The sequence below is a fragment of the Puntigrus tetrazona genome, unplaced genomic scaffold (genome assembly GCF_018831695.1).
Source record: "Puntigrus tetrazona isolate hp1 unplaced genomic scaffold, ASM1883169v1 S000000663, whole genome shotgun sequence".
NCBI lineage: Eukaryota > Metazoa > Chordata > Actinopteri > Cypriniformes > Cyprinidae > Puntigrus > Puntigrus tetrazona.
In genome coordinates, this window is record NW_025048284.1 from 214,733 (window position 1) to 239,526 (window position 24,794).

The window sequence follows — 24,794 nt, forward strand, 5'->3', positions numbered from 1 at the left end:
TGTTGACAGAACCTGGGTAAATATTATCTGGAGGTCAGATAAGTATGATTTGAACCATGCTAAGTTACTTCCACTAAAGCATAGTGGAATAGTTTTATAGTTTATTTAAGAGAAGGTAGTGTTCGATAGTGGCGAATGCAGCTCTAAGATGCAACAGCACTAATAAAGAAATACAACCACGTCTAAATTCTGACTGGAAGTCCTCACTGATGCATTTTTTTCTAAGAAAGTAAGACAGATCTTTGACAGAAAAGGAAGATTCGAGATCTGTCTGTAGTTAACCAAGTCTTTGGGGTCTAGATGCGTTTTTTTAATGAGAGGTGTTTTTAACTTAAAGATTTTGGGGGACATATCCTAATGACAATGGTGAATTAATATTAGCCAAGAGAGGATCTATGACTTCTGGTAGCAGCTCTTTTAATAGTTTAGATGGAATAGGGTCTCACATACCTGTTGTTGGTTTAGATGATTTAACAACTTTGTACAATTCTTCCTCTCCTATAATAGAGAATTTTTTTGAATATTATACTGTTGAATATTTTTAAGTTGATCCATTTAAATTAATGCATTTTTTCATCAACAAAATTTGTATTGACTATAATATGTTAAATTACATTAGTTCAAATAATTTGAAATGTTCAATTGAATTTAAAAAAGTGACATTAAATCATAACTAAATTTAATGGATAATTTTGTTTAAAGACTAAAAACTTTAACTAAATTTAAAGTTCATAAAAATAAATAAAAAATAGGTAAATTAACTGATGTAAACTATGACAGGCCTCGGTGTTCATACAGGTTTGAATCTGACCCACTTCTCTTTTCACAAATAATTCCATATCTATACTGTCGTCAATAAAGACTTCAAAACTTACTACAGCGGATTCAAAAAGCTCACCATTTGGCTTGTACCTTTAAAATTACAGCATTACATGGTTTCATTCAAACAGTCTAACTTCTGATAATTTTATGAATGCATTCAATTGTCCTCCAGATTATTTGGTGGTGACATAGAATATTGGCTTTTTTTTTATTGGAACTGCAGTCTGCCAGAATGTGATTTGCTAAATTCAGGGTTATTTATGTACATCTAAGATGTCAGTGAGTGTAGGTCACCATCAAGCAGTTTGGGACCTGGTGGTCTCTTCACCTGCATCCAGTTGAGGTCAGAGTTTATGGCTCTCTGACTGCTACAAGCTATCCATCTGCCATGCAGGGAAACAAAAACCTTTCCTGGATGCTGAATTTCTTAAACAATGCATGAAATCAAAGGCTTACAAGCAGACCTTTTTCTTGCTATTAATGTACTATAGAGACCTAGATATGAGTTCTATATATCACCGAATATTGTATATAAGTGATTTTTTATTCCAGTAGAATAAATTTACTTGATTTAGTCTAATCACAGTTCTGTTCATTGTGAAAAACTGCTTCTGGTCTCCAGGAACTTTATTCCTTTAGCCACATTCATTTGGTTATTTTTCCAATAATAAACTTTCATCATTCTTTTTTTTTTTTTGATTTTGTCTTAACACAGGTTCAGTATGTCATTCAAGGATATCACAAGAGGAGAGAATACATTGCTGCCTTTCTCAGTCACTTTGGAATGTGAGTGTTTACCTAATAGCCATTCCTTTATCTCTTTGACACTTAGAGTGAACCATATTCATTAAACAACAGTTCAAAATCTGACATACGCAATATATCAGAAAAGAAGCCCAATAAATGTACAATTTTTATTTTATTTAAGGTTACTAATCTTAGTACTTAAATATAAATAAATTCAGATTTATTTGTCAGGTTTTTCAATACAGATCTTTAACCCAATGGAAAGCTAAAAGCGATGTGATACACTTGAGACATGTAAACCTCCAAACTGAGACAATAAATAAAACTGGTCTTGCAAGTCTACACCTGTAGTGGTAACCAGTATAGCTGCTCACCACACCCTGTGATCATGAGAAATTAGTTACCAACATTAATTCCTTTTTTTTTAATTACTTAGATAATTCAGCTTTCTAATCTCATAAACAAGTACAAACAGACACTTTATAATGGGCTGTAATGCACAAGGCACCAAGATGTCTCCGGTTTATTAACACGCCTTAATACATCGTCAGACAAGGGAGTCTGGCAAGAGGCACAACCTAGCTCATTGATTTATTAAATGTGAAGTAGTATTAATGAAGGCTATTATGGGAAACCTGTTTTTTTGGAGGGCTTTAGTAGGACAGCACATTGCATCTCTTACATCACAGAGAATGCATGGTTCTTCAGTTTTGTTCTCTTTACAATTACCATTTTTAATGTCTGATAATGACCCAGAGGATACTATGGCCATAACATGTATTTCGGCCCTTAAAATGTATTAATGGCATTGCATGTTTGCAGTTGCAGTTTAGAGTCCAAATACTTATTAGATTCTTTCATCAGTTGTTTAGAAGTCACATTTTAGATATTAATTTCCTGCAGTTTAATAGTACAGATATTTGCAATCATTTCAATAGGCCAAGATGTATTTGTCATCTTATATTTTATAGAGCAATGTTATCAATTATGAATAGTGCTCTGCTTTGACTACACAGGGGTGTGGTAGAGTATGATGCTGTTGGGTTTACCAAGCTCACCCTTCTGCTCATGTGGAAAGACTTCTGCTTCCTGGTCCATGGTGAGATACACAAACATGTTCCCTTTATGCAACACAGGGTCATTTAAAATACTTGACTCTGGCAACACTTCTGCCAAAAAATAAAATCAATAAATACCTTGCCCCGGGTACATTTTGCTGTACTATTCCAGTATTACATTCATAAAATGCACTATAGGTGATTTTTTTTTCCCCATTGCTGAAAAAAAATTGCAAACATGCTTTTTTAGTTTCTAGAAGTGCTTGAGCTTTTTTTTTTTTTTTTTTTTTTTTTTTTTTTTTTTAAGAAACTGAATTTAATTGCATTTAATGTCCATTTAACATAGCTTTTATATATTGTGAAACTATGAAGTTCTGTCACTGGTTTGTGGTGATATCTTTCATGCTTCACCATTTTTGTTCTGGATGATCTGTATTTGAGCTGTTCTCCATGCTTTCTTCTTTTAGTGGACCTGCCTTTGTACTTCCCCCGAGATCAACCCACCCTTACATTTCAGTCTATTTATCACTTCACCAGCAGTGGGCAGCTCTACTCGCAGGTGCAGAAATCTTACCCCTACAGTCCACGCTGGGACGGCAACGAGATGGCCAAGCGAGCCAAGTAAGAACAAATGAATTATGAATCCTCCCTACAACAAGCGAACGATAGTTTACTCCCTTTGAAATGGTATTCCTTTCTTTTGGTTCCATTTCATGCAATTAAAGTGAGTTTTCTGGAGGCTACTGGAATGTGTAGCATTCACCTTTGGACATTTTTCACCCAGCCACACCTCATAGCTAGAGAGCACTCTCTGTGCTAAGTGTGATAAGTGTTAATGATAATACATTTCTTCTGTTTGTGTTCGGGCCGTATCTTATCTCTGCTTGAATAACTTTTCTATTGGCTTTTATCAAGCAGTGATTAAAAATGTACCTTAATTTTACCAGCTTCTATAGACAGTTATTTTTTCTTTTCTGTTATTTGACCTTATTGGTTGTAGTTTGTACACTGTTAAAAAATTCTGTATAATTTACTGTGAAAAACTGGCAGCTGTGGTTGCCGGAATTCCACCGTAAAAAATATGGTAACAACATTTTTGTTGTTACGGTTTTTACTTAAATGTACAGTTAAGTACCGTAATTTCATTAATGATATAATGTTAATATTCCAACTTATTAAAGTACTGAAATCTGTTGAGTACCTTTGAAATACACTGACAACCACCAAAAGCAGGTGGTGATGAACCAAATCCCACCACAAGCAGCTTTTAAATAGTAATATATATATATATATATATATATATATATATATATATATATATATATATATATATATATAAAAGATGCACAGTGTCATTCACACAAGCACTAAACACAATCATGGTGAAAAACTGAAATATGCAATAAACATTAATTTAACAACATTAAATGTAACATACAACCCTAATAAACATAACTGATAATAAAAACTAAAAAACATAGTGATTTTAAAGAAAAAATATTCAGTTCAAACTAAATTTGAAGTGAAATGCAGGGAATTATGCGACGGGTTTTCTCTGTTAATTTCACCATATCTTTCTGTTAAAATCACACTCATTTTTACAGTGTATTTCCCATTTTGTCAATATCAATGCCAGCCTAATATCTTCTTTATAACAATTTTTGGTCCAACAGTAAAATTTGTCATTAAAAAATTTTTAACATTTTTTTTTTAAGTTAACATTCAAAGTGCTTTCACATTTAAGTTTCTACATGACACTGCTGTTGTCATGTCTTTTTCTTTTCTCGTTTTCTCTCTCCCACAGGACTTACTTTAAAAGCTTTATCCCTCAGTTCCAGGAGGGGGCTTTTGCCAACGGAAAAAATTAGGAGCTCTCTGATTGGAATGGTGGGTCTATGAACATGATGTACAGGAGACGGCATGAGTCTGTGAAAGAAACCTATCCCTCACAAGTCTGCCAAAATGGTCTTTTCAATGCTCCAGCCCTCAAAAGCAATGTCATTTGGTATATTTAAAAGTATTGTGTGTATTTTTTATCATTTATATGCTCATGTTCTTCATGAATAGATTGCACCAATAAATCAAATTACTTTGCTGCTTTACTCGGTTTCTGTTTTTTTTGTTACTCTGATGTGTTTTAATATTAATTTTAGTTTTAAGGTGCTTTACATTTTTATTCATCAACAGATTCATTTGTGTTGGACCTGTTTATTGTAGGCAAATCTGATAAATAATTAGGTGAGCTATATCAGTGCATTATTTTGGTAACACTTCTGCAGTAAGGTTCCATTAATTAACATTAGTTTTGAAATTTTATAAATACTGTAATAAATGCATTGCTGCTTGTGCATTGCATTGTTAGTTACTGTTAATTATATATCCATTAACTAATGTTAACTAAAAGGATAGGAACACATTTTAGCAACAAAAAGGCCATGCTTGGATGAATGTGAATATTTTGAATTTGACTGGAGAGTCTCTCATAACTTCCTAAGTTACTAGTATTTTGTAAGCATAAAATGTGTTACCATTTATTACAAAGATCAGACGAGGCCTAAATGCTATATTAGTTCAATCTTTTCACTCTTGAATTTTCTATTTGTCTGTCAGGAGAGGCTGTCTCAAGGCTTTAATTTCAGTTTAATATTTTGGTTCAGGGTTAGTTCAAATCCCTAAACCTAAGAATGAAAAATGGTAATGATCCTTGCCCTAGCAAACATTATGTGTGAGTTCATCTGTACTTAACTTTTGGAGAGAGAAAGAGTTTGGCACAAATCAGTACTAGTTTGTAAATATGTATGAAGTATGTCATCAAAGAAATTCTGAAAAAGTATCTAAATTGTAAGTACTTGTATTCCTAAAATTGTTTGTTTAATCTTGTAATTTGGCCAAGGAGACTGTAGTTGCTCTGCGTTTTGAGAAATTTGGTTTCAATTTGCATGTATGTATGTGTGAGTGTGTTGTTTTCTTGTGATGAAAAAGTGTCTTGGCGTGTCATCACTGTCAACCCTGATCGCTTTTAAGCTTTTAACAGGGTTTCCAACGGGAACCAGAGCAAACCATATGTGTGTGAGTGTGTTTGTTAAAGGAGTGTAGACGTGAACGGGATGTGTGGGAGAGAACCTACAGCTGAGGGAGGGAGGGCATGTGAGAGCGAGAGCTCGCTTGTTTTCATCATTAAGCACAGGGGTCATTGTCAGGGGTCTTTGTTGGCCCGGGGGTCTGCCCTCTGCTATATTTATTGTTGGTAATGTAGGAGCTGTCATGTCTAATTGGGAACCACAGGATGAATGCATTTGGGGCATTTAATAAGTCTCTTAATAAAAGAATTAATAACAAGAATCTTTTTGTCTGTTTTCCCTTCTGTCCACGCTTGGCACTATAACCTTTTCCAACCTGCTGCTAAACTGGCTACATCAGACTGAACCCCCATTTAAGGTGGTGGTGTTGAGAGAGGTGAGGGAAAGGTTGATGGCCCCTTTAAGCCGAAACAGCATTCAGATTTGTTTCTTTTTTCAGCACCCACTCGATCAGCTCTAGTGGTGCATTAACAGTAAAGTGCAGTACATTATGGATTGGGGGGAAACAAAGTGCTTCCTCCAGTGTATTTCATGCACATGCCAGTCACCTATGTAACAAAGTCTACTTTTAATTTCAGAAGTTTATATCAAAGAGTTATAATAGGGATGCAGATGAATAAACAGCTGTAAAGGAGGTGTACTGTGAACCTGTTTTCAAAGACCTTGTTTTCTTTTTGCTCTCCACTTTTAGTGCCGGGGTCTTGGCTGCCAACTTTGCTGCTAATTCCCCAAATCCACTAATCCTGCCTTATTTAAACCATCTTGATGGCAGCAGGCCACAGAAAATAAAAAGCTTGGCAGTCTAAATGATGCTCAGATTCATCAGTTGCAACGGTATTGTCATTCCAAGTTAACCTTTGAAGGAATTGCTGCTGACAGTTTCAGTTGTTTAAGTACAGGCTATTTTAAAATGACTTCGAACCATCTGGTAATCTGAGTGTACGCATATTTCTAAACAGATTTAGAGAAGTGCCAGCCACAATCACATTTCATGTTTCAACGTGAAAACGAGTTTCCGTTTTTCTCAGTACCTTAATGGTGATTATTTGAGAGATAAACAGCAACATCAACCAGTCAACACCTTTATTTATATAGTGCTTTTAACAATACATATCATGCCAAAGCACTTAACAGTATCAAATTTGCAGAATACAGTGTCAGTAATGTATGATGACAAGATGAACACAAAATTTTTAACCAAGACATTTCATTACTGAATGTAGAGAAGTCATTTTCTACATCAGGTCAGTTTCAATAGGATTTTTGTAATGAAATTGGCGATAATTGCTAGAAATTAGTGTCCCCAATAAAAAAGCAGATGTGGTTGTATTTAAACTGTTGATGGTTGAAAATTGCTTTTTTTTTACTTTGTGGTCCCATTAGTTCAATTGAATGCATTAAGTAATTAACATTTACTAGAGTTAATAAATGCTTTACATGTGATTTTATCATTAGTTCTTTTAAACTAATGTTTTTTTTTTTTGAAAGCTGTACTTTGATTATTGATTATGCATTGATTATGCTCAGCATCATTTCATAGTTAAAAATAATTACGATTCAGTGACCATCATCTTGAATTTAAATTGCTTTCACTATTTGTTTATTAGCATACTTTGTGGCTTAATTTTAAATACAACTCATACTGCTAATTGAAAAAAAAAGCTCATGCTACATAGCTAATGATATGTAGCTTAGTGACAGCGTGACATCTTTCCAGGAGAACAACATCAAGAATTTATCAAAAGAGAAGTCTGGAAAGTCCAGACATTGGGATCCTCCTACTACAGTCCGCTTTCAACCCCAATATTAGAGTTTGTCCACAATAAGAGAGAAAAGACAAAGCAAATGATTGAAAATCCCATTTGCCATCTTAAATCACCTCACTCCCTGGAGATGCTAAGAAGACAAGGCAGCGGCACACATTAGAGGTAATCGGAGCGAAATAGGGAACATTACGAAGGCCTGAATATGTCAGAGCAAGGCTGAGGAAACGCGGTCGCCGCCTTTGCCTGTTTACCACTGTGGAGTTCCCCAAGCTGTCAGGCCTGGCGATTTCATACACAGTCACGATTATTAAATACATTCCTCTGGAACACAAAAGACAAATACATCATTAAAAGCAAGTCGCCGAAACAAACATTTGAGAGAGGGGAAAACGAGAGACAAAGTTTCCTTTTCTGGTAACTCTGGGATACTTTGTGTCCTGATGTCTGCAAATTCAGAGTGACATTAGTGAGAGTTTATTCCCCTCTTCGTCGTCTTGTTCCAGCGGGGGAGAGGAGGGGGCGGCAGGGATTGAGGATTGTGGATTTCAGCGGTGGCGGCACTCATATACGCGGATGGGGTTGTTGACGCGAGCCATGTTTGGGATGATGGAGCTGAGAGGCTTAGCTAATTTGGAAGAGTAGGGGAGATTTGAGGCCTTTTGTTGCAGCCTGTTTGATCTGTTGCAGGGGGAAAAAATGGCCTCCGAGATGTCATGGAAATGAGAGAATTACAGTCTTTTTTGCCTAGCTTTGTCAACGTGCAAGATATGTTTTCACCCCTGCTTGATAATAACTTCCACTCGTTAAGCCCTGATTGTTAATTGCTAATTACTCTTCTCCTAGCCATGCATCAAAAGGCAGGAGAGAACCATGCTAAGCGGATCAAACACGGTCTGTTTCTGGCTCTGGCTGGTTTCTGCTGTTGTCTCCCCCTCACGTTGTTGGGACTCGTTTATTTATTTATTTATTTATTCCATTCTCTTTGGGATATGAGGCGGGGATGACAAGATGAATGCAGATTTTCTTCCATCTTCCTCTCGGCTGCAAATCATAAGTGTTCGATTTAGACCTGTCATGGATTTATAGAAGCAAACCCCCTCAGGTGCTTCAGCCCTGGCACACAGCTCTTGCCATTCCACAATTTAACATGGAATTAAAGGGAGTGACACTCCATTTAGAATAAGCATTTGTCAGTGACTAAAGATATGGTCACTTCTTCATGCGAGTTCATTTATTTTTGGCATCTTATTTTGTGAAGACATCTTCAAACTGCTTTTCCATCCTCAAAGAGTCATGTTCTTCCATGTTTACCACATTCCTCCTACTCTCCGTGTGCGATAGTGCCTGGCTGGCGGCAGTACCTGGTCAACTGTCAGGCTAGATTGAGCACTGACCGCTGTCAGGCTGGGAGATGTGCTCTGATGGCCTGTCTGGCTGATTGACCTGTCAGAAGGAGTGATGTATACAAGGTAGAGTGGCATGGACAGGTGCACACCACAGATCAAAAGGCAGGAATCTTTTTAGGAGTTTGTGAAGCCTATAGTCCTCTCTCTATTCTGTTCAAGAATGTTTATTGTTACTGAATAATTAGACCAGACCTTATTAGGCTATGTGGATATATGAATAATTTTGGGTGCAAAAACATATACCCCCATGAAAAGTTGTGAATTAGTCATAGGCAGCCCTGGATTTTCTGAAATATCCATGGCCAATATTACTAAAATCTGCTTTTCATAATGTTTCCATAATAGATATTGATTTTGAAGAAAGGGAAAATTGTACCTTTGACAGCATTTTTGATGGCATTTGATGATTATTAAAAATAATTATTGCTTTGCATTTCTTTGTAATGTTGCTATTCTTTTCAAACACACTTGTTTTTGTTTAAAGACACTTTCATGGTGTTCCCCTAGTTTTTTACAGTACCCACTCCAGCAAAATTATAAAATAACAATATGAAAATATAACGTAATGTTTTTGATTGAGTTTTAATTCTGCTTGTAAAAAATGAGGCCTTATTAGCAGATATCTTGTCATATTTTTAGATTTAAAATTAATTCAGTTAAAATGTTAACATTCACTTGTTACTTGTTATCCGATTTTTTTTTTCTTGTTTTGGAGAAAAAAAGTAACAATCTACAGTAACAATAGCAAATAACATCTTAGTCTACAAATATTTTGTGCAACATTAGTGATTATATATGTGGAGAATTAAATCGTCTTAATAATCTCTCTGTAGACCTTGAATCATGTTTTAATGCTATGTGATACAGTAAACATGCCCTTTTAATTAGATTTCAATGCACAGGTTTAATGCATCATTACTGCTTACCAAATATATAACTGGAAACTGCTGACTTCTGTATGTGCCCTTGACCTCAGAGGGCTTCAGAAGGGGATCTAGACAAGCAGTGGTCAGCAAACACAGTGAGGAAAGTGTACAGAAGAACCGAGAGGCTCGTGCTGAGTGCCTCAAACCCCCCTTAGCTGCTTAATTAAATTTTCCACTTTTCCACACTCGCATTAAGCCTTCATTCAACCGGACAGAATGGATGCTCCAAAGGAGTAAACCCAAGACAGGGATGCTGCTCTCTGGCTATTTTAATTCCTATTCAAAAGAAATATGTATATAGCTGTATATGTGAGATAAAAAAATATCTTCCTGCCATAGGAAATTGCATAGGGTAAAAGTAACACTCAATGTATTATCTGTTTCCATTTCTGTAAGGTGGAAAGAATGTAACTTGCATTGTATATCTCACCTCTCATGTTCTTTAGGATTATTATTGGGTGTTATACAAAGGCAGGTGGAGACAAGTGAAGTTAAACTCGTGTACAGACAGGTCAATTGCGAAGAGACTCCTGTTTACTGAGTCAACATTTTTTGTTCTCTTTAGGATTGTCAAGAGTACACTTATGCCATAAAGAGATGATGCAAGAAATAATACGAAAAAGGAAGCAACAACAATATACAATCAAGCATTTTTACTGCACAAAACTTGAGTTATTTCATACAGTACCATGCAAAGGACACAATTAATCAGATCTGTACTGAGTAGGAGAAACCCATACTCTAAAATTCAAACTGAAATATAAAAATGTCCAAAATACCACACAATATTTTTTTATCTTTTTGCAAGATATCAAGATTTATTTGTTTTCGATGAAGCATAAACATTTGAACATTCTCACATTATTCCATATAAAACTTCTGAATACTGTCATTAAAGCAAAAAGGGGAATATACCAAATAATTAATGTTGTCTTTACACTGCAAATGTGGCAAAGAAGCAGTATCATCTACACCACATTAAAAAATGTTTAATGCTGTAGAGAACTGAAAAATTACAGGAATTTATTTTTTTTAAGTTTTTAAAAAGTCATGTTTTGAACATATTATTCAAAGATGAGTCAGATGGACTGAAATGGGTCAGAGATGACATTAACATTTTAACTTTTGTGTGGCATTGAGTATTTGAAGCAAACACAACTGTATAAAGACCCTAAAAAGATTTTCTCCTCTGAAATTGTTTCTATTTAAAATTCTTAGTGACATGAGGGACTAAATATTTTTTTAAATATATAATTTAACTCAAAGCAATAAAATTTTAATGCTAACTTGTGACGTAAAACTTTTAAGTATGTAGAAACAGTTTTTAAAAATGTTTTGTGCTAAAATGTGTGTGTCTATGCTAACATATGTTATACATTATTGACAGCATGTTTGTAGCACTTAGACATATCAACAACATCCAAACAGGTTTAAAGGAACCTTATCAGATTAGACAGCCGAACGCTTGGTCAATACTTGTGCTCTAAACAAATAAATTGGTCATTAGGCTTGCTCTTCATCTCCATGCCAATTAATACTTTATGTAAATCTGAAAGAGCAACCTCAGTTGCATTGTGAAACAATTTTCTCCGTTGTGTTCAGCACCTGTGATGCAAAGCACTCGGAAAGCGGCACCTGACGAAATATTTCTCAAAAGAAGGGGGTAGAAAATGTTAAAAACTCTCAGATATACCTCTGCATCTTTCCTCTACTACCCTCTCGGAATAAAAGCTTGCTGTGATGGGTCATATTTACCTTGACCAAACACCGAAGGTTTACGGGAAGGTTTTGAAGTAAAGACCAATGTTAAATCTTTCTGTCCCTCTTTTAAAGTCCCCCCACCTCTCCTATTTCTACTCCATTTGTTAAGTTCTTCCACTATACGCTCCTGCTTTCCATCCCCCTCTTTTTTTAAGTGGCCATCACTAAGTTTTGTCGCTCTTTGTTTTGAGTCAGCCACGCGTTTGTGACGCATTTCCTTCCATTGTAGCAGGAACCGATTCTTGTAGTAATAACTCTTTCGGAACCACAGTCAAAGACACAGTTTGTGTTTGTGTATGGATAAATTCAGCGTACTGCCAGCAAAACCATTTTTTAAGACTACTGGCAAGAATACTCTACTGGTCAGGAATGTTTTAAAGCTGGGATGCTGGTTCTTTGCTGGTTCATGTGCTGGCAAAGGATCATAAACTAGCAAAAGGACCAGCATAAACCAGCAAAGGACCAGCATAAACCAACAAAGGACCAGTTTAAAACAGTATCCCAGCTTCAGAACATACCTAACCAGCATATGCTGTTTTTTTCAGCAGGGTAAACACTTCCTGACAACTTTAAAAAGGAAGAATGTTGTTCAGTAACAGGGGGCATGATATCGAACAGAATTCCTGCATTCTTCTCTGCTGAAATAGATCCTGACTATTTGGTTATAGACAGCTGGTGGTGGAAATATAAGTAAATAAAGAATGCTTCATTCCGTGACAACTCTGAGTCTCTAGGATTTCTCCATTCACAAACACATAAACAAGAAAATAAACTTGAAGTTGCCAGGGTATAGAATTTGGGTCTTTCACACAGCCTTCATTGTTTTCAGCTGTCCTAGTCAGTTATGTAGATGCTTCTCTCTGTGTTCACCATCCAAATGATAATTCAGTATAATCATAAATGTTTTATATAATTGAATGTTTTTGCTTTAATATGTTTACTGTGTTATGCAGTTGTTCATCTTTGTCTTGGCAAAGAGAGCATGAAATGAAAAATGAAGTGTCGAAATGGCAGATGTTTGAATCTCAGCTGGTGGTGTTGCATGTAGTACCATTTCAGCAAAGTCTTTCATACACCAGGAAGATTATGTAGACAAACCAAGGCCATGTTTCCTACGTTTCTGTAATGTGATTGGCATAATCGGTGGAAATGTTCCAGCATGAATTCATGTTCTATCCTCGGAGTTTCGTATTCCCTCCAGGCCAGGAATTGTAGCTCTGTTCTGTTTCAGACCAGTCTATATTAGTTGTCAGTGAAACCTGCAAATAAAATTTCAAGAGATCAATGAACCACTAGTCTAGATTAGGTGTTTTTACCAGTCAGTGATCCACAAAGCACTTGCTCACTGGTCTCCGCCTAGGACAGATTGTGGCCTTAATTGTGGCCCAGTGTCCACCAAATCTATACCCCATATTGCATATTGTTGAACGGCAACAATTGTGGGGATTTGTCTGTGTAAATAAGTTTGTGCTGTGTGAATAAAATATGTGAAATATGATTTTAATACTATATTCTTTTGTTACTGGTTTAACTTACCCATTATTTTCCCCACTGAGCACTGAAGTTGTTATGTTAAAGTATGTTAAAAACCATAATACTGCATCCTTATCTTTCTCATGTGCCTTCCTTGTATTTTCCTCACAGTACTGCACGTGCATCCAGGGGCTAGAGACGTTATCAGATTAGAATGAATGCGTCTCATATTAAATCTGGGTTAAGGAGCTAATCCATTTATCAGTATATTGCCCTCATGACCAAGCTGATATGGTTTATGGACACATGCGATGGAGTATTGTATATGAAAATGGTATTCCGAAATAGTAACCTTTTCCTAAGGGCATAGTATTTACACATAAAACCGAGTGAAGGCTAGTCGATCTTCTGTGCACACTGTATAAATTCCGCCAGTTTTTTGTGCACTCAGCTTTTTATTGCAGTTGTTGATGTTATAAGACAAAAAATTAATTTACCCTGCGAACATCTATAATTCGCTTTCCCTAAGAGGAGATCAGAACTGTGCCAGACAACGAGTGACGTTCACCATCAACGGGAACGCGCGTCACTTCTGTTCTTGTTCTTTTCCATAATGCTCTGATCAGATCAGATCAGATGGCAGACAAGTATAGAGAAACACACACGACAGCACTTTCATGCATATATATATATATATATATATATATATATATATATATATATATATATATATATATATATATATATATATATATATATATATATATATAGTAAAAGAAAAGAAAAGAAAGGAATAAGAAAACACGAGATATAAAGCATATCAAGTTTTATAATAGTATATTGCATATTATTATTGTTATTATTATGGCCAATTATTTTGAATAGCCTACCTACTGCAGCAGTGGTTATCTATGTCTTGTGCACTGGTGTTCACCCATACGTTCTCTTCATTGACTTGAAGTAAATTAACTCAAAATGAACTCATATGACACAGTGAAACTGCAGTGAATCTGTTCAAACGTTTCCTTAGATAGATAGATATCCTATACCTACACGAAATAGTATAGACCCCACGTAAGAATGTAAAACTCAACTGTAAGAAAGTGTTGATATTATACAATTGATAATTCCCCTCCCCCAATAAACTTTATTGTACCATTGGCGACATCTATCTGTTCTCCGGGCTATACGTGTAAGGTCGATCCAGTCTGGATTCACAAAAAGAATTGTGATAAATAGGCTATAAAACTGATGCAAATGAAGAATTAGAAAAGACAGCAACACAACAACAACAACAACAAAATACTGAAATAATAATCTTGTGTTGCGAAATTCCGAAAACTAAAATAAATAAATAAATAAACCTCCAGCGAAATTTAAACGCAACTGCACATGCATTCTCGCAAATTAAAACGCGCACACATGGTTCCGAGAGCATCATGCGGACAGCAAAGCTGTGCTCTGCTGCCACTTTCTATGAAACATACGACCACCTCTACACACTCTTCCCGAGTTCCGTGCGTTCTGGACCCGAGAGCATGTGTCCACAGACCACCCAGTGAAAGTTAAAGGTGGGGAAAGAGGGGAGGGAATCCTTGACGCGTCTTTACAGTGCCTTTACCAAGGAAACCCATGCGCGTGTGCTCTGACGCAATTGCCCATTTTTGGAAACATGCGTCAATGGTAGAAACCAACCGTGAAATGGGGGTGGCCGTGAAAAGCAAACAATTGTAATGGAAATTAAAGCATTTTAAACGTTTTTTATTTACTCAGTAGAGTGTATAATGAAATATTTACCTATGTTCTTTCATAAATGTTTTACTGGACAGTCATTTCTTGAATTACTTCTATAAAATATATACGCTGCACCCCTGTTTTGCTGTGCGCCTTATCAAGACTGTGACGCGTAGACTCAGGTTGGCGTTGATAAGCGGAGCTACGAAGTAGAGTAGTGCCATTGAAGTGAGTCATCTAACGACGTGACCTGTAGAAGTAGCACTGAAGTTCACTTAGTCGCCAAAATCAGTTCAACAAAGTCCAGAGCGGTACACTCATCACTGCCGTGAGTCACTGCTATAGGGACAGGACTAAACCTACGAGAGCACCGAGTTCACTGAAGAAAAGTAGGTGCTTCACAGATTTTTTTTTTCTTCATTTCATCTGGTTCTCAGTAGCGATGAATATTAGGCATTAGGTTTACACGGGAGCCTCTATTTATTGGACTGTTAAAGAGACTACAAAATTTAAGAGCGTTGACTTCTCTAATAATATAATATTACACAGATATGCCTGGATTTAACATACTCACCATTAAGAAGTATTTTGGATATACTTTTTAGATTAGGAATCGCTTTTCTTGGAAGTGCTTTTTTGCCACTGAAGACACTCTGATCGTGTGGGAATTCATTGTCAATCAAATTTCCTCCTCTTTCCCTGGATCATGTACCAGGATTACACCGGGACATACGACACATCCTCCCGCGGCAGCAGCAGCTCACCGGCGCACCCGGACACCAGCCCCATTTCTGCCTCCAACTACCAGGTAGCCTACTGATGTGCTTGTTTGTCCGTATCCGCATTACACTTCAGCTAGATGTTTACACACATTTTACCAAATTAACAGATAACACACACTTTATATCACAGTGCTCATACTACATTACATATACTAAACTACGTGTTGTTCAAATGAACAACAATGAAATTCAATTAGAAGCAGCTCCGCTAAATAATAACACAGTAGCACATATTAAAGTCTTTACATAGTAACGTAAACTGCGATGCAAAATGTGACTAAACTTTCTTTAGGCTACATCGAGGACTGGCGGTCAGAGTCATTGGGTGTTGTTTTCATCGTTTTCATGATGTGAACTAAAGTACATTCAGTGGCCCTGTATGCATGGTTTTACTTAAAAAGAAATATATATATAGGGATATATAGGTTCTAAAATAATCGTAGCTAATCATTATTTTCAAAAGAGAGTGCACGAGAACGCATATAGTATTTATGTATCTCCGCAAAATGCGTGAAATCCCATCAGAGGAATCCGTCTCGCTCTCTTAATAAATGATTCCCATAGGTGATTTTCCTCCCAGTCTTGCAGTTTATCGTTTTACTAAGATAGTGCACATGTTGGCACTCATAACATTATGTTTTCTGTGGAATTAGGCATCTCGTCAGATAAGGGTAGCAGTGGCGTGGGTGGTGTGCGTAATGTGAAATAAACCCACGGAGTGCGTACGTAGTGGCCACAGGATGCCACACTTCCGGGACTTCCACATAAGCTATTGCACTTTACTTACCTTCAGAACATGTTTCATTTAATTATCTAAATATACGAAAAAAGTTGAACCTTTAACCCTTTAACCGTAGCTGAACTGTAAAGTTTAGGGTGGAGCAAATTAATCTAATTCAGACATCGAGAACAGGGAAATGTAACAATAAATAAATAAACAATGAAGACCTGAAGACAAAGCTTGTAGCCTATCTAAATGAAGACATTGTACACACAGGCTGGGTTATACATTTTAAAGGCTGACTAGAACTGGCTGATGGTGAATTTAATGAAATGGGAATATACCGTATGATTAAAATCAAGGTAATTTGCTAGTCAAACAATCATGCTTAAGTAAATACATGTTTTTAATATATATTTTAATATAGTTCATATAAAGCTTGTCGTTTGTTAATGTTCACATACATTGTAACGTGTCATCTGTCTGTGGTTATACCACAATGTAGTATTACATTGAATGCGTTATATCATGATTCAGTTAGGCTAAAGTTTTACTAACAGCTAATAAGTTTAGCAATTTTGTAAGAATTATCCGATGTTGATTCTCAGCGCGAATGAATGGGAGCTTGAGCACCGGTCAGTTTGGCAACTTGTCCCCCAGACTCTGGTATTTTAATTACATCTGGTACGTTTAACAGCCCCTGTGAGAAATTCCCGAGCATCATAGTCTTGTAGGGTTGCTGTTTTAGCTGCTAAACCCATGGAATTATCTGCCCCCTTTCGATTCCACCATTGTTTTGACTCCTTTGGGGGAAAATCAAGTGAAGGGGAAAATTCGAGTAGCCTACATTTCAGGAGAAATTAGCGCAACGCAGTAATTTCGCAACACAAAAGAGCTCCATGGAATGATTCAGTAACATGTTTATAAGTTGACCTTCCCGGTCGCTTGTGATGGATTTTATGAGAAACAAACGCGACAGTTCCTGGAAGTTAGTGGAGCCTTTCGCAATACTAGGTTGCGGAAAACTCTTCTATACCACCTTAAAGAAACAACATATGCTACCTTTAGTGAAAATAAAACACTAAAGTGATACTTACGAACACGGCGTTAGCTCTTATTTTTCGATATACACGAAATTATTGCTTTTATCATTTTAAACAACACCACGCTTCCCGTAATTCATTCCTCTCCAAATGATTTGCCGTAAACATTGTCCGTCACATTAAGTCAGTTTCCCGTTAAAATCCCACTAGGAATGTGTGAATGGGCTGGAATTTGGTGGATGGAATGTGCTGGCACGGGGTCCCAGTTCAGTTTCCCGGATGACTGGAATAAAGAGCCGTTGTATAATGTGATTAAAGACTTCACTGCATGTGTTAAAAATAAAAAATAAAAACAGCTTAGAACGTGGGGTACATACAAGTAACATTGGGGTAATAGCCCTGTTTTTACTGTAACTATCACTACGTGATAAGTGATAGACAGCAGTTGTAATAAGTGATAAACAACAGATCAGAAGTTAACACATTTTCCAATGTGACTATATGTGAACAAAGATTTCTAATCAGAAGTTCACATATTTTCAAATGTGACTATGTATGAAAAAGATTTACAATAGGGCTGTTAATCTTTTTTAAATTATGTTATGTCACTAACTGCTGTGTACTTTTAGTTACTCTTACAGTTAAATGAGTACAACCAAACTTGTTCCTAACCATAACTGCATCTTCGTAACAATGAAATGTTTTGTAATTCAAGGTATACAAAGATCCATTGTACCATTTGTACCTTTTTTTAAGTAGTCATAGTAGTCAAAGACCTAATATAAAGTATGACTGCAATGGTGATAGCAGTTGAAAAATATTTGATAATGGTATTAATAAATTATAAAGCATTAATATATAATGAATATATCTATTTTATTTCAGTTGTCTTATAAGTCATATTTCTAGCTATTGTCATTGATTTGATTACAGAGACCGTCTCTGCATTTAATAACAAATTGTTTAATCTTGTCATTATACATCTCTATTATTGTATTCTCCTATTTGATGCTGTTCAGTCTTTTGTATACAAGTCGTATTACTATACGACATACACTATATAAATAAAAGTGATTGATTGATTGACTGATTGATATTTACTTCTTATAAAAATCTGTTGTATACCCACACGACGGTGAATCTGTTGCCCATTGCATCACAGAGGCTATTATCTAACCCTGGTCGGTTTCTGTCAGGGAGGGTTGTGGGCTTTCCCATGATTCACTGTGTGTGTGTCACCCTGTCGCTCTGGGGGTCAAGCAGTCAAGAGGGCGCAAAGCGAGGTAGCACATGGAATGATTCATTAATCTGTGATGATGGGAATTTGCAAAACAACTAAAAAGTGGGTAGCTGGGGGACTGCAGTCACAAAGACTAAAAATGAATCATACAATTTTTAGCGCAAAGTGAAAGTCAGAGTTCTAATCCAGAGTTTTTCATAAATATTTACACTTCAATCCCTTAATACTTTTTTTTTTTTTTTTTTTCCACAGAAGTACAGAGTAGACATGCCTGGCTCTAGCAGTGCCTTTATTCCCACAATTAATGCCATAACGACCAGTCAGGACCTGCAATGGATGGTTCAGCCCACAGTAATCACATCCATGTCTAATCCATATTCTCGGCCTCACCCTTACGGCCTGTCTGTGTCTAGTGGCCCGAGCCTCCTCGGTCACACAGCCCTCACACGGCCCGGGGTCATCCGGTCCATTGGCGATGCCCGGGGTCGACGCAAGCGAGACGAGCAGGTCAGTGTTACAAACTAGCTAAACCAGTTTTAACATACAGAACAAAAGCACATTTTAATATTCTAACATATGCTTGAATCATTGAGTAATTAATTATTTACTTATTTTTTTACTATTATGAATTTTCTTTTTTATTACTGTGAAGTTGTATTGAAACAATCGCTATCGTTCAAGCATAATGTATATAATTTTGAATTGAAATATGTTACTTTATATGATTTTTTTGCTTGCCTGAGAATGATTTCTCACAAACAACTGGAAACTTACTTGTGTGAGTGCTCATCCTCATTTTGTTTGTAGCTCACCCCAGAGGAAGAAGAGAAACGGAGAGTTAGACGAGAAAGAAACAAACTAGCTGCAGCAAAATGTCGGAACCGCAGAAGAGAACTGACCGAGATGCTGCAAGGGGTGAGTTTTCTACTGTTGTTACCAAAAAACTATTACCAGCAGAAGGGAACTTATATTACCAAATACTTCACATGAAATGTCTGCAACTATTGGCAGGCTAATTTTCATGCAATTCTCAGCGGTTCAAATCTGAAAAGACCGTAAAAAGAAGGTTTTAAAGCCACAGAAGGCCACTGTTGTCTGGCAGACATGGGAATGCCCCCAGACCTAGACAATTCTGGCTGTAATTGAACTACTTAGCTTTATAATGGCATCTCTCAGGCTGTCAGACCTGAAACATGAGGGAAGAATGTGCTACAGGGGGTTGGAGGGAAGCAAACGTCTGATATTGTTCGAGGAGGAAACCGCAGCTAACCATCAAACCCCACACACTGCTATCTTCCCTCTTCCCTTCCCCCACTCTTTGCTTCATTCCTCACCAAATAAGGAACCGTGTCTTCTGTGACAATAACTATGCTCTTTCTTCCAATGTACTGTTTCTTTCTTTGTAAATTAAGCATTTGTTTTGTTTTTAGCTTCCTCCTTCCTCATAGCCATATTAATAAGTTAATGACAGCTATGCTTTATCTGTGACTGTCTAGCCATATTGTTATGTCAGTGTGTCAACCGTCTATAGGCTTTGACAGTTGTTTCAAAATATTTGGTGCTGTGTCAAGTGTCCTGTTTAACAAGGAAATGTTTGTTAACAGCTAGTGAACAGCTTAAATGTATTTGGGAAATAATTGCTAGTGTTTAAATCAATCAACCATTTTTATTTATATAGCGCTTTTAACAACACAGATTGTTTCAAAGCACTGAACATTATAAAATAGAAGAATACAATGATAGGGATGTATAATGACGAGATTGAACAATTTGTTATTAAATGCAGAGACGGCCTCTGTAATCAATTCAACAATATATACATATAGCAATTAAATAGCTGACTTTAGACATGATAACTGCACTAAGCTGTATTTCGGCTTAATTGTGCAACCATTGTATAGGCTTATATTAAAGACCAAAATATCAAATAGAATTTTGGAGGACAACCCTGTGCACTTACGAATACCTTAGCAGTGACCTTGTTAAACTAAAAAATGCTTCAATGTGTTCAATCAGTAATTGCCACCATAATTAATTTGCAAATCATTTCATAATCCAAAAGAATATCAGTAAAAATAAAATATAAATAAAATGAAGCATGATCATTCATTGTATTTCTTTTTTTATTTCAAGGAAACAGAAAAGTTAGAGGAAGAGAAAGCTGACCTGCAGAAAGAAATCGAGACTCTGCAGAAGGAAAAGGACAAGTTAGAATTTATGCTGGTGGCCCACAACCCTGTGTGCAAATTGCCCCCTGAAGAACGGCATCAGAGCTCGCATTCTCAACAGTGTGCACCCCTTCCTCTGACCATGCGCTCCAGCCTGGGTCCCCGTGGACCAATGAGTACCCTCAACCCAGTGGTGGTTAAACAGGAGCCTTTGGAAGACGACGATGATGAGGAAGAAGGAAAAAGCCAGCATTCAGTCATTAAGCCCATATGCCTAGGTGGTGGCATGTATTGTTCTGATGGAGACAGCCTCAACACGCCTGTGGTGGCTGCTTCCACTCCAGTGTCCACTCCAAACAACCCAAGCCTCATCTTCACCTACCCCAGCATGCTTGAGCCAGAGAGTCCTTCGCCCTCATCAGAATCCTGCTCCAAAGCCCACCGCCGTAGCAGTAGCAGCGGCGACCAATCTTCAGATTCCCTTAATTCTCCCACCCTCTTGGCGCTTTGAAGGAAAAATTGACGGTGCTCCTTTTGCCATTCTCATGGATCTCCAGAGCACACTCAGCTACGATTTGAGTGAGGACTTCAACAAACCTCAACAAAGCTGAGAACCCTCAAGGGCTAATTTGCTCATTTTATTTAAACGTTTCAGAAGAAAGTTTTTGTTGTCATTGTTGTTTAAATGTATGTGCAAATTCCACTTGCTCTATCAGCTACAAAAAGTCATGATTCAGAAAAACAGGAGTACAGAGTTCATCATTCGTCTTTAGCAAAACTCAGAGCATCTTGCAGTCGGCTGCCTGTACAGAGCAGCAAGATATTTCCTGCTGGCTGTCTGACTATTGTTTGCAATTGTTTGCAAGATCGATTTCTTGATAGGTACAGAATAAGACGTTGGACACTATGGTAGATAGCTGCCCTCAAAACAACTTCTTTGTATTTGTGATGCGTGATTATTGTCCCTTTGTATTTTGTGTCCTGCTGTTTATAATATTTAGGGTTCACTGGATGAGCCTAACTGCTGAGTGTCAAAAGAACCATCTTGTATAATAAAATGCTGACCTTTGTTGATATTTTGTATATGCGGCACAAGCACTAAGATAATTTGCCAAATTTACATAGCTTTTGTTATGTAAAGCAAACAAAGAAACAAAAAAACACTTTCTAGCATCAGCGAATCTACTGTCAGGGATTTTTGTCTGTGTCAGTGAGCCATACAAGCATTACTAGAAGCAATTGCACAGAGAACACAATATAACAGTGTATATGAGGGAAACTCTAGCCATATTAGGCTCTGCCTCTAACCCTGACATGGCAATATCGCTTTTGTATTGGCGCACACTGTGGTTTTCAAATAATAATAATAATAATAACTGTATTACTTTTATATGTACTTTTATGTCTATATTGGCCCTTTTTTCAGGGTACAGTTTAAACTGAATCATATATCAGCCATATGAGCACTTCTCCCTGAAACACTGGTTGGCTTTTATTGCCGCGCTTGGGAACAGATGCACTTTGTCAGCAACCTTACAATCAAAGAAAATGCCATTATTTACAATGATGGAATAAACAGGGAACACAAATCAAAGATATTGATTGGTTGATGCAAAAAGGAGTGTGGTGTGCATCAGACACTGAAGAAAAAGAATATGTCTTGAAATATTCCATGGAAAAGAAGTCTGAACTTCAGTGAGACCTCAAGGTTACTGTTGCTACAGTCAGATAATAATTGAGGGTGAATGTGATTATTTTGTTGTACAGGATGCAGCAAACTGAAACAAAACAAAACAAATGTGGCTTCTGTTTGAAGGACTTTGCTTTATTTATGTCTGAACTTTCTAGGATCTAGGAGATCATTTCAGCGTTCGTTATATCGAGTATGAGAGATTCTAGTTGTGAAAACCAATTTAATACCAAAAAAAGAGAAAATGTTTAAGGACTGTGTGCTGTTCTCTGTTGGTCTTTGAACCCTGTGTAATTTGAGCAAGCCATCTGTACAGCTTTCTGCACATGTCCTGCTTATCAGTCTGTATTCTCTCTCTCTCTCTCTCTCTCTCTCTCTCTCTCTCTCTCTCTCTCTCTCTCTCTCTCTCTCTCTCTCCCTCTCACTCTTTTTCTCTCTTTATATTGCTTTTACTGTTGAAAGAAAGAAAACAACCTACAAAAACAGCAATATGTAAGGCAGTGTTGTTCCTTTGGTAATTTAAATTTATTATAATGATAATAAACACATTTCCAAAGTGGTATTTTTGGATAGTCGTATTTTGCTGTGCACAGTGTTTTGTATATGTTGGATATTTCATTGTTACAATGTGGTGCTTCTTTGTTTCTTTGAGTCAGTCACAAGATTTTGAATGCACCTGTTTAATGCATCAGTTATTCATTTATCTAAAATTTTTGCACTTAATCAATGAAGCAGATTTAATCATTCTAATACAAATAAAATACATAAAATATTTTAAAAATGTGTATGGTGGCGAAGGAAACAAGAAGCAAAATAAGCATGTGCATACTTGCATGTACAGAACATATAGTTTTAAATAGAGCCCTTCCTGCTCATAGTTCAAGCAGGTTGCACTTTGTTTTATTTTCTCTCTCTCTCTCTCTCTCTCTCTCTCTCTCTCTCTCTCTATATATATATATATATATATATATATATATATATATATATATATATATATATATATATATATATAAACATATTCATTTCAGAAGTCAAAAACTGATGTTTTGGTTAAAGGTGCATTCATTAGCTTGCATTGCTATGAATGGATGACCCATTGTCTCATTTCACTAGACGAAGTTTTATGATGATTATGTACTAGGTTCAAAATGGTTTGCCAAGTCTGAGATTTGAGTCTATTTTAAAAACATTAATAGCTGTTATGCGGTTGTGTATTGAGCTTTAGGCCAAATTCATGTGTCTGTGTGGAAGTCTTTTATTTTGAAATAAATATTTTGACTTTAAATTTTGAAATGTGTATATACATATTATTTCAGAGATATTATAGCACTGATGTAGTCTTAAATTACTGTAAGAATAATGATCTTACAAATGTTTATCAGCACCATGACTCATTACTAAAATTACTTGCACTGAAAATAGCAAAATAAAATAAAGGAGAATATAAAAGGATTTTAGTAATAAAGAGCAGGTTAGTATTGGTAATTCAGAAAAGACAAATTCACACAGCAATCACATAATTGTTAGGCACTCAATCACTTATTCAAGTGTGCTTATCTGGCAGCCATAAACAAATTATACTTTAATAATCCCTTTTTTAGGTATTTTGCAAACATTCGCATTTTTAAAAGATGGTTTAGATTAGGTTCACTTTTTTTCAACAAATTTTTTAACTTTTATAAAGATTAAAATAAATCTGGGCAAAATAATACTAATAATAAGAAAAATAAATTTCTGTACTAGTGCAAAACAACTGCATTTAGCATGATTTAATGAAGTATTTTATCCCTATTAACCGTACATTAAAGCGGAAAAAAAATACTAATAATTCCACCTTAAAGGACAACAAAATGGTAGTATTTGAAAGGTGTAACAGACAAAATGGTACACGACACAGTAGAGTGATACTGTCACCTAGCGGTTAAGATGCATATAAATTTTATCACAGTTTATTTTACATTTTTGTGCTTTCAACATTGCCACTTAAAAGTAACACAATTAAGTTATATTTAGTATATACAAGTGGAATTATATTAAAGTTATAATAAACATGAAAGATATCAAAAATTAAAAAGATAATATACAAATCTGAAATAGCTTATATTTCTTAATTAGGACTGATGCAAAAATTATGTGTTATAGAGTCCGATTAATATCTCCAATGAGACCCTAACAGACGTTTATGTAGATGTGTAATCTATTGTTAAAGGTTATTCAATTATTCAAATTTTAGCATACTTTTTGACATATGTATCCCACAAATGTATGCTCAGTTTGGGTCCTTGTTTTTTTTGTTTTGTCTTTACATATTCCTTTCATATTGCTACCATGTCCTGTTATATTCTTGTACTATGTGAGTATTTATCATACTATGCAT

The 24,794-nt window shown here is 36.1% G+C and overlaps 2 protein-coding genes across 6 annotated transcripts in view; both read left to right on the plus strand.

Moving 5' to 3' along the window:
* The window catches only part of babam2 (BRISC and BRCA1 A complex member 2), a 64,067-nt gene extending 59,338 nt beyond the window's left edge, over window positions 1-4,729 (plus strand). For both annotated transcript variants that reach the window (XM_043232764.1, XM_043232763.1), the window contains exons 9-12: window positions 1,538-1,608; window positions 2,586-2,668; window positions 3,095-3,248; window positions 4,432-4,729. In XM_043232764.1, coding sequence (XP_043088699.1) covers window positions 1,538-1,608; window positions 2,586-2,668; window positions 3,095-3,248; window positions 4,432-4,495 — 372 coding nt within the window. In that variant the 3' untranslated portion in view covers window positions 4,496-4,729. The remainder of the gene's footprint in view (window positions 1-1,537; window positions 1,609-2,585; window positions 2,669-3,094; window positions 3,249-4,431) is intronic.
* Window positions 4,730-14,986: 10,257 nt separating this feature from the next.
* Window positions 14,987-22,979, plus strand: fosl2 (FOS like 2, AP-1 transcription factor subunit). 4 transcript variants are annotated; one of them, XM_043232752.1, is made up of 5 exons: window positions 14,987-15,162; window positions 15,489-15,581; window positions 18,815-19,066; window positions 19,367-19,474; window positions 20,693-22,979. In XM_043232752.1, exons 3-5 carry the CDS (start codon window positions 18,827-18,829, stop codon window positions 21,236-21,238), a joined length of 894 nt encoding a protein of 297 aa, XP_043088687.1. In that variant the 5' UTR covers window positions 14,987-15,162; window positions 15,489-15,581; window positions 18,815-18,826; the 3' UTR covers window positions 21,239-22,979. The 4 variants fall into 4 exon arrangements, with proteins under 4 accessions (XP_043088687.1, XP_043088684.1, XP_043088686.1 ...); XM_043232749.1 differs by having other exon boundaries at window positions 14,988-15,162; window positions 15,379-15,581; window positions 18,812-19,066; XM_043232751.1 differs by having other exon boundaries at window positions 14,989-15,162; window positions 18,812-19,066.
* The last annotated feature ends 1,815 nt before the right edge of the window (window positions 22,980-24,794 follow it).